The 10,059-nt window shown below is 52.9% G+C and overlaps 4 protein-coding genes across 4 annotated transcripts; 2 read left to right on the top strand and 2 right to left on the bottom strand.

Annotated features, from left to right (window-relative positions):
- Positions 1-33: 33 nt before the first annotated feature.
- On the bottom strand, positions 34-1,005 carry TRAVEDRAFT_24778 (uncharacterized protein; the record flags this gene model as incomplete). The annotated part of the gene is made up of 7 exons (XM_008046815.1): positions 34-105; positions 146-304; positions 415-448; positions 474-494; positions 590-625; positions 780-908; positions 932-1,005. The coding sequence occupies 7 exons, from the start codon at positions 1,003-1,005 to the stop codon at positions 34-36; spliced, it is 525 nt and encodes a 174-aa protein (XP_008045006.1).
- Positions 1,006-1,254: 249 nt separating this feature from the next.
- On the top strand, positions 1,255-1,937 carry TRAVEDRAFT_54078 (uncharacterized protein; the record flags this gene model as incomplete). Its single annotated transcript, XM_008046998.1, has 2 exons — positions 1,255-1,854; positions 1,914-1,937. The coding sequence occupies 2 exons, from the start codon at positions 1,255-1,257 to the stop codon at positions 1,935-1,937; spliced, it is 624 nt and encodes a 207-aa protein (XP_008045189.1).
- Positions 1,938-3,875: 1,938 nt separating this feature from the next.
- TRAVEDRAFT_54079 (uncharacterized protein) lies at positions 3,876-4,517 on the top strand (the record flags this gene model as incomplete). Its single annotated transcript, XM_008046999.1, has 2 exons — positions 3,876-4,451; positions 4,509-4,517. The coding sequence occupies 2 exons, from the start codon at positions 3,876-3,878 to the stop codon at positions 4,515-4,517; spliced, it is 585 nt and encodes a 194-aa protein (XP_008045190.1).
- A 1,158-nt stretch (positions 4,518-5,675) lies between these two features.
- TRAVEDRAFT_136522 (uncharacterized protein) lies at positions 5,676-5,849 on the bottom strand (the record flags this gene model as incomplete). Its single annotated transcript, XM_008047000.1, has 1 exon — positions 5,676-5,849. The coding sequence occupies one exon, from the start codon at positions 5,847-5,849 to the stop codon at positions 5,676-5,678; it is 174 nt and encodes a 57-aa protein (XP_008045191.1).
- Positions 5,850-10,059: the final 4,210 nt, after the last annotated feature.

A 10,059-nucleotide genomic window follows, 5' to 3' on the forward strand; every position in this document is an offset into this window, starting at 1 on the left:
CACCCCAGTGAGCCTACGAGGTTATTGTCAGAGTCATGCACGCAGGATACGGACTAGCAGAAGGGCTGCGACCGCGGTACGGATATGCGCACCCATGTTGTTGTTCTATCGTACGTGATGCATGTTCTGAACGTCTTGTACGCACACTGGACTCGCGTAGTTCCCAATTGTCGTTGTCCAGCATGTTCCAAAAAGACCTTTTATGGGAGGTCTGGCGTGGCAGGCAGAGAACGGCCCCACCTTCAAACTCATGCTTTCCGCCCAAGCGATGCCTCTTAACTGGGTCTTCACAGTGCCGAGAAGGCTAAAGTGGCGCCGAAACAGCGCGCTCGGATTGCTAAAAGTGCGAGCACTCGGCTCACGACCTCGGCTTGAACATGAAAGAGACGTGAAGCTTCTGCGAAGATGACGTACCTCTCCGAGCGTCGAGCGAGACACCTCGATGATTCTACAGCAGACCCCATGTGACGCACGATTCCTTCACTAAAAAGGGCCTGTAAAGATTTCAGTACAATTCTCGTCGCATCGTACATGTTATCGTATCAGTTTTTGTCACTGGGAGCCTGGGGTCGATGCCAATGATACTTACGCGTCCAATAGTGTCGCACCATTGGCAGCGTAGTATCTGCGGGACACGATCACGCATCCGGCACCTCCTCAACACATCGGCGCAATATTTCCTCCACAAAATGCGCCACGATCTGGCGTCCCCCTTTGGACGGGCGCCTGTACAAACCATTGTCAGCTCTTCTCACCTATCTAACCTCACACGAACTCACCCATCGATATGATAGAAGAGGTGCTCCGGATTGTCGCACATCCGCGCCGCGCCCCATATCCGCGAAAACGCCGCGAACGCGACCTTCAGAGACGCGTTGGCGCGGAGTGCAGCACTTGGGGTGTCCCATCTAACCAAATAAACGTAACATACATACCACATGGCCCGAGAGGATGAATAGCATGTTTCTGGACGTAGAACTTGAAGACGTTGGTGGTAGGAATCATGAGCAGACACGTAGCAGTCGATGACGAGAAACGGGTGACGTCAGAACCTTAGGGCAGGCACCACTACGTGTAACCGTGAGTGGGAGGGAACGTGAAGGGCTCGTATGTTCGAACAAACCGCCCGTCATCTAACGGAGACCAGACAGAACCTCACTCACCTCAGCAACTCCGTGTTTATCTCCTACAGCACATATTCTCAGCTCAGCACTTGATACGCACTGCCCATACCTCGATCTCCACTGCATCACCATGGAACAGGTGGACCGAGATCATCCTCCGCTCTGGCGTTGGGGCTTCGTATGCGACATGGCGCGGATCTTCAAGCTAGCTCGAGAGGTCCAGGCGCAAGGCGGCTCCGGCCCGAACCTTGCGCCCCTTCCGACCGTCGACTTTTCGAGGGACCCAGCCAGCCTACGAATCGCATCGGACTCCAAGTCGGCCCTGGGCCCTGACCTGAACAAGAAGGACGGCAAAGCGGCCACCGTGGAGACGCACCGCGTGATGGCGGTCTTGCTCTGGGGCACGAAGTATGTGTCCGACTACGTCCGCATGTACCGCATGGCCAGCCGGTACAAATACGTCCACACGGGAGTTACCGGGGAGGACGTCAACGACATGACGCGCATCATCGCGTTTGCGAGTGCCAGGACGTGGGACTTTGGAGACCTGGATGTCCAACATGCGAAAGGGGATCTTCCGGACCGCCGCCGGCTGGAGAGGTTCGAAGAGCTGCTGGGCCCCCCGGCTTGGTACTTGGCCATCGAGTCCGCAGACAGGGAGGATCTCGCGCCGCTTCTGCTGAGCGGAGAGTTCCAAGCGGAAGCGGGAATGCCGGTAGCGCTCACACAGGTATGGGACACAGTGTATCCTCTGGTGATGCTGTCGATTGACGCAAGCATGCACTACAGGGCACCGGGTCGTCACAGGAGTAGAGATATACAAGTGCAATTCCGGTTTTGTTGCAACTCGAGAGTTCTTTGTTACATCGGCAATTCCTAGCTATGTAGTAGCCAAACCCGCATGGCGAATGATCGTCCCTCAGCTTGTTGTTGAATCGAACACTGTGATGAGCACATACCCCACATAGGCGGGGCCCATTTCTGAGCAGTATCGCCACGCCCGAGTCTAACAAGCCTACGTATGAATGCCTCCCTTCGCAGCCGGCCTGCACCCTTTCAAACAAGGGTACAACCGTCCGCAGTGGGGACTCAGCGTGTCAGCAATCCCGCGCCGCGCCAGTGTATGGTATACAGCTCACTCCCAGGTTGTATGCGAACGGCGCGCTCTGCGCGATCGATCCAACGGTATCTATGAGTCTGGAAGCGACTGATTCGCCTGGATATGCATCATGTGTTGAGAGTCGGGAAAGCGTGCGTAATGCCCCTGCATGTGTCGGGAGGACGTGACGTACCAGCCGGGATGTTCGTGCTTCAAGTGCATGACTCCGGGTAGTCGGGGAGGTCCAAGAAATCGGAGAACACGCATTGCATGAACGTCTCCCGCGGGAAATTCTTGCCGCGCCCGTGCGCGTCCCCGCAGAGGAAGGCGCGCGGGCTCGTCAGCGGGCTCGCGAGGATGCGGATCGGGTCGATGATGGCTTGCGCGACGGCTTGCAGGTTCGCCATGCGGCCCGCTGTGCGCGCATGGCCCAGGTCCGTGCGAGTTGAGGGAAACGCGGTTCTGGAGTCTTAGAATCTTCATGCCCGCTGAGGTAGAAGGGTGAACGTAGGCGCAGAGGCGCAGCGCTCGTGCGCGAGGGCGTGTTATAGGACAGCAGTGATGAGAGCGGCACAAGTTAATACCGGTGGCAGAGCTCTGAAGGGGTCTGATAGGAGCTACGAGAGATGTTGTGGTCGCTGGTAAGAGCTGGACAACGTCGAGAATCGCGGTGACTTCCATCGAGGCACGGCGAGGTCACAGTATGAGATTCAGGATAAAGAAGGTGTATCTGGACGCAATTGAAGAAGTGGGCGGCTGCAGGAATCATGAGCAGAAAGGTAGTAGTCAATGACGAGGAACGGGCGACGTAATAGCATTAGGGCAGGCTCATAACCTTCTCGCAGATGTCGCGCTTACTCGCATCTCCTGTGCGGGTTTGTGATATCCTAAGCCTGACATCCTAAGCACGTTCATTTGTGTTTACAATAGCCTGGTTCTCACATAAATTCTCAATCCAGCTTTTACTACGCACGAAGTTCCTCGTATATGCTAGTAGGATATGAAAGCTTGGCCACCTTTCCGTCTCGCCTGATACCTAACCATGCAGATACTTATGCCGATTATGTCCGAGTCCCCACCGATCATGTACCCTATGTAGATATCATTGACACCGAAAAGTCCAACATCATCGGGTCTTCTGCTGGCAGTGCTTTTCTTTGCAGTCGAAGAAGTCCTGTCTGCGGCTTGCTTCCTGTCATCGCTCTCACTCCCGCCACGCGTGCAGACGCGGCCACGTGGATTCGCATCGTGCATCTTGGCATGTTCACGACGTGTAAGCCGCCGATGCCGGGACGCAAAATGAGCAGAGTCATTACCGATAGCCACCACGACATTTTGGTCCCTCCCAGATGTCACCGTGCCTATTACACCAATCGCCGAGCTCCCATAGCTGCTGAACAAGAGTCATCCGCCCCCACCACCAGGCTGGCGCTCCGAGGCTACGTTGAGGAAGAATTACATCATGATTACACCCTCGATCCATGTGTCATCCCTCCGTCTTCATTCAAAAGCCTCGCGATCTGACGGAGGACCGGGGCGAACCCCAGTCTTCTGTGTCCGTATACCAACAAACATCTGCTCAGCTTGGCGCTCGACGTGCACGTTCAACGCCTACATCTCATACCTCTGAGGATCACCGGCACGACACCACAATGGAGACAACGCGTTCTCAGGACTCGAAGCACCCGCCGCTGTGGCACTGGGGCTTCATATACGACCTCCCATTTCTCTTCAAACTCGCCCGGAAGCTCCAGGCGGAAGGCAGCGCCGGCTCGCGTCGTGCACCCCTCCCGGACGTCGACTTCTCGGTCGATCCGCTGCACGGTGCGGACCTGGAGGACGCCGAGGAGGACGTCATGGAGGACCAGACCTACCGCACAGTGATGATGTGGAACTGGGGATCCCAGTATCTGGCAGACTACGTCTGCATGAGCCACCTGGCCAACTACACCGTATACGTCCACAACGGACGATCCGGGAATGACCAGCGTATGGTGCGCTGTATTGCATTCGTCCAAGCCGATGTATGGCATTACCAGGAGCTCGATGGGCTCGAACACACGAAAGGAGAGCTTCCGGACGATGCGACGATGGAAAAGTTCACGGAACTGCTGGGCCCGCCGGGGTGGTACTTGGACATTCAGTCAACGGCCAGGGACGATATTGGGCCACGCCTGGAGAGCGGGGAGTATCAGGTGGAACAGGGCATGCCGGGGATGTTCACGCAGGTACGGTGCACGGTGTACTCTCTCGTAGGGCTCGAATTGACATGATCATGCTCATAGGACACCTAGTCGCCATAGCAGGAGGAGAGGATGCATCTGTGTCGATGAGTTCGCTTTTGTTGCGTGTTGGGAATTTCTGGAGATGTAGTAGCCTAAACCGCAGAGCATGGTCCATCAGTCCGTTGTGAAATCGAGTGTGATGAACGCACATAGGGCGACAAGACTCACGTACTCCTATACACTTCGTGTGAGCCTGAATTTCATATTATTGCCTCGGTTCGTACGCAAATTACCCCTGCTCAAGTGGGGGTGCAATCGTTCTCGGTGGGGCACTCGGCGTGTCAGTAATCGCGCGCAGCGCGACCGCGCCGCATACAACTCTCCCCCAGGCTGGATGATGAACGATGCGCTCTGCGCGATCGACCCTGTGGCGTCGGTGAGTCTGAGACGGAGTAAATTGCCTGGATTTTCATGTATTGGTAACTGTACCCGCGGGTGGGTGAGGAGAGTGCGACGTACGAGCAGGGATGTTCGTACTACAAGTGAACGACTCCGGTTAGCCAGAAAAGTCCGCGAACCCCTTGATGTTAAGCGTTCGGGCTTCCAGGATCCTCTGTTAGTTAACAGGTGCAATGTTCGATGCTTGGGCAATGTTCGATGCTGTGCGCTTACCTAGCACCAGACCAAACGATAAGCGTGGACACGCACTGCGCGGCACTAGCTTTGGAGGCAGAGTAACAGAGATTTTTTACGATGTAGGATACTACTGTACACAGTCATTACCCGGAATCAGAGAGAGATACGACAGGCAGAAATCAAGCAATACCGCACCATTAGTTAAGCTACCACTCGTTCAGACGATCGCGCGTCCGACACCTCCTCGACGCATCCGCGCAACCCCTCAACACAGTCTGCCATGATCCACTGACCCTCCTTCGACAGGTGTCTGCATAGCATAGAAACATCGTCAACGCCTCTTCGCCCGTCCAACCCCGCGCGCGCACGTGCCGCACTCAGCCATCGATGTAGGAAAAAATGCTCCAAATCATCGCACATCCCGGCCATCGTGCATTGTGCGCGTCCTGCGTACGTACCCGAATGCCGCATATTCGGGCGCCCGTGTCCGCGCCCAGCACCCCGTCTCAGATCCGCACAAACTCAGCGAACGCGACTCGCAGCGGCGCGCCCGAGGTGTTTGCGCGGAGGTCGCCGTTGGTGGGCATAGGACTAGTTGGTGCAAAGATCGTTCAGCCCAGAGAAGACGCACTGCACGGATCGGAACGCGTCACCTGCGGACCTGTGCGTCCCACGTACGTACATGTCCGCGACATGGAATGCGCGCGTGTTCGTCGGCGGGCTGGCGTAGATGATGCCTTGCGCGGCGCCTTGCCGGTTCCCCATGCCGCCCGCTGTGGGTGCATGGTTCACGTTAGTGCGAGCCGGGGGAGGGAATGCGTGTTTAGCTGACTCTTGAAATCTTCGTAGTCGCTGAGACGGAGAGGTCAACCAACACGCAAAGGCCCAGCGCTCGTTAGAACTTACTTGATCCGGTAGAAAGGGGTATACAGCGCCGTATCTGGTCCAAATCATTCGACTGGTTCGACACCAGTGGTTGCCAGTTTTATAATATAATAGCCCACCAACGTGGTACTAGCATTGTGTATTTGGTGATCACCTTTTTTTAATGTCTATCAGGTGGGCCACCAATATATAATCCAAGGCCACCCATTGTAAAATAGACTGGGCCTCCTCTGTCAATGCCTGTTAATTTTATCCTGCCCATTTGGGCTTCCCTGTTGACTTCTGTCAATCCCTGTTAATACCTGTCAATGAGGCTAGGCTGCTTGTAGGTCCCTGTTTACCGCTCTTTGGGCGCTTTTTAGGCTTCCAAATAGGGCAGGCATACCAAATGGCCGCACCTGGGCGCTTTTTTGGATATCCCAATATGGTAGGTGCCTACTACCTCCTCCTGGGCCACCCCTGGGGGCTCATTTTGGGCACTTAAAAGGTCCTCTGGTGGTGCAATCAATTCCTAGTGTATATCTTGTGTTTTTCAGCTTTCTATATGCTCTCTTATGACCCAAATGAGAGGCAAATGCACCCAGAAAAGCGAATCCAGGGCAGGGGTCATCAGGGCAGGGTTGATGCATAGGGGCTCTAATGGGCACCTCTGCATAGATTGTCAGGGCAGTAGTCCTGTTTAGAAGCTGTACTTTAGGCCTGCTAGAGACAACTTGTTTCATGATAACAGCTGCATGGGCCATAGAGATATCACCCTTCGCATTTTCGCCAAAAGCGGTCATTTTGTTTCCCCCATATTCTGGCATCCAAAGCGAATATGAACTATCCCTTTACAGTATTCACTTCAGATTATCACAGGCTTCATAATGAACCCACTCTCATGAGATTCTGACCAGATTAACCTCGACCCTCCTCCTCCCCCCCTCTCAAAAGAATGCCATCCAGATCCTTCAGTTCTTCATGGATGCCACTGAAACAATTTTCATTATGTACTACATAAATATACACATATAGTTTGAGCTTCCCTGGTTTCAGTATGACCTTCCCCCTCTGGGACCTTCTATTGCACATTTCATGGACTCCCAGCATGTTTGGGTTTTATAAATCTATTCCTTATAGATATGACTACCAAAATTGCTCCATATTGAACCAGCGCATACTGAACTCCGTACATATGCTCAGAATCTTTATCGCATCCACAGATCCTCTAGGGTATCCTTATCAGTTGGCTACAGTATACTCACTTCTGATGAATTGTGAATGCATAATATATTGATCAGAGTACATAGTGACATAGCAGTGGTATATAGGAGCCTGATGCAAAAAAAAGTAGAAATTTCCATGAGGAACTGACAGAGTAGTGGCCAGAACACCCCAGAAGTGCCTCTGATGCACTATATGCAGGATACATGGTTCCAGCACTGCATGCTGTGCTGGGCAGCACAAACCACCATTTGATGTATTTCCTGCATATCTCTGTTTCTTCACACTCAAATGACATGATTGTTTTTGCATTATGGAGCTAGGATATAGGACTACAATCTATCAACTTTCTATGCCGCGTAATGGAGCCCTGTTAATTCTACAGAGCATATGCTATGGACTACTGATAAGGATACCCCAAAAGATCCAAGCCTCTGATAAAGGTTTGAGAAGCGGGAATAAATTTATGCATACCATGGCTATGTACGTAGCCAGTTTGGTGGTCATAGCCTCAAAAGGTAGATTTATAGGCCACAAACATGCTGGGAGTGCATGAAATGTGCAATAGAGAATACCAGAGGAAGAAGGGCATACAAAACCCAGAGAAGCTCAGAATATATATGTATGGGTATATAGTACATGATGCATATATTTTCAGGGGAATATGTCAAGAACTGAAGTCACTAGAGGGTATTCTTTTGTAAGGGGGGCAGGAGGAGGGCCAAAGTGAAAATGGTCAGAAAACTATGGATATATGCTCATTTGAAAGGTCCATTAAACCTCGTCAGAACGCGGCTTGGGGATCATTTATAGCGGCTATGAGTGCCAAGATATGGCAGGAACAAAATGACCACTTTTTGCCAAAATGCGAAGTGTCATATCTCTATGACCCATGCAGCTATCATCACGAAACAAGCTGTCCATAGCAGGCCTAAAATATAGCTTTCATATGGTACCATTGCCCTGGAGGTTTTCCAACAGGAACCCATTATATACCCCATGCATCCACCCTGCCCTGCTGACCCCTGGCATGCATTCGCATTTATGGGGGCATTTCCGCCCCATATATGCGTTTAATTGGCGCATAGACAGCACATAATAACTACACATCCATAGCACATTAATCTATACAGCAGAGTGCCCATTAGATGCCCAAAATGGGCCCCCAGGGGTGGCCCAGGAGGAGGTAGTAGGCACCTACCATATTGGGATATCCAAAAAAGCGCCCAGGTGCGGCCATTTGGTATGCCTGCCCTATTTGGAAGCCTAAAAAGCGCCCAAAGAGCGGTAAACAGGGACCTACAAGCAGCCTAGCCTCATTGACAGGTATTAACAGGGATTGACAGAAGTCAACAGGGAAGCCCAAATGGGCAGGATAAAATTAACAGGCATTGACAGAGGAGGCCCAGTCTATTTTACAATGGGTGGCCTTGGATTATATATTGGTGGCCCACCTGATAGACATTAAAAAAAGGTGATCACCAAATACACAATGCTAGTACCACGTTGGTGGGCTATTATATTATAAAACTGGCAACCACTGGTGGGTTCGAAGCGTCTTCACTAGGCAGGCGAGATCCGATGTTAGAGAGGCTATCGGACCGTACACATGGCAGGAGACATACGCTGCTCAAGATCTCGTGCAAACTTCAGCCACAAGCTCAAATCCGTTGCTATGGTAGCTCGGGGAGGTGTCAGATGCTTCAGGATCTCGTGTTGTTGCCCAGAGTATCAAGACTGCAGCGAGAGCGAAACAGGCTAGGCAGAGTCGCGTGGTCGCGCAGTCCATCGTGCGCGAGGGCGTGTCATGGCAGTGCGGCCATACTGATAGCACAAGTTTCGACCCGCGGCAAAGTTCGGAGGGGGTCTGATTGAGGTGCAGGACGTCGTATGGACGTCGATTTGAGCCGAAGAACAGCGTCAGAGATTCAGGTGAGCGCAGTGACTTCCATAGAGTCGAGACACGGCGATTCAGAGGTCACAATATGAGCTTCTGCAGGGAGCGTCGTCAGCACAACACTTTTGGACGACACATATCACAAAATAGATGCAACATACCGCATGCCAGAGGATGAAGAAGGTGTATCTGGACGCAACTGAAGAAGTGTGCGGCCAGTGCAGGAACCATGAGCAGCAAGGTAGCAGTCGATGACGAGAAGTGGGTGACGTAATAGCGTTAGGGCAGGCCCGTTCACTCTTCGCGGGTGTCGCGCTCACTCGTGTCCCCCTGTAGAGAGCCCTGTACCTCGGAGTGTACCATACTACACCCTTTCATAAGGACGCTCGTTTGTGTTTTCCATGTCCTGGCGCTCAATAGGCCCCAATACCTATGGAATGCATGCAGATATGATGTAACATGCTTACAACTGAGGGTGCGGGTACCCATCAGGCACGGTCACTGTGCTCGGGGTCAACGATACGACGGGGCAGACCATCTTCTCCGGAGAGGACAACTTTCAGCCTAGTCGAACGTCATCTGTATCCCTCGTGAGCTTTGCGTGACCTCTGAAAACACAGGAAACACGCACTGAGGATACTTCTTGCTTCAAGTAGGATTCGCAGAGGGGCGGCCGTATCCTGATGCGAGCCGTTAGCCGCATAGCAGGGAACAGTGATAGGAATGGTTTTACCTCTGTGGAATTCGGAGCTCGAGGAGGGCGTACACAGCGGGCGGTTTGCCTGGAGACGGGGCGAACGGGGGAGTCTCGTTGCAAACGCGTGAGGTACAAAGCTGTAATCTACGCGGTATATATACGAGGCGGCAAACGGGAATCAGGCGGAAAAGCGCCGGGCCGAGCGTAGCCGCTCATAGCAGACAGCGAAATACAACAACCTCACCATCGGGAGTCCTTCGCTCGCCATATGACCCTGATGTGATGGGTGAATG

Source organism: Trametes versicolor, assembly GCF_000271585.1.
Source record: "Trametes versicolor FP-101664 SS1 unplaced genomic scaffold TRAVEscaffold_15, whole genome shotgun sequence".
Lineage (NCBI taxonomy): Eukaryota > Fungi > Basidiomycota > Agaricomycetes > Polyporales > Polyporaceae > Trametes > Trametes versicolor.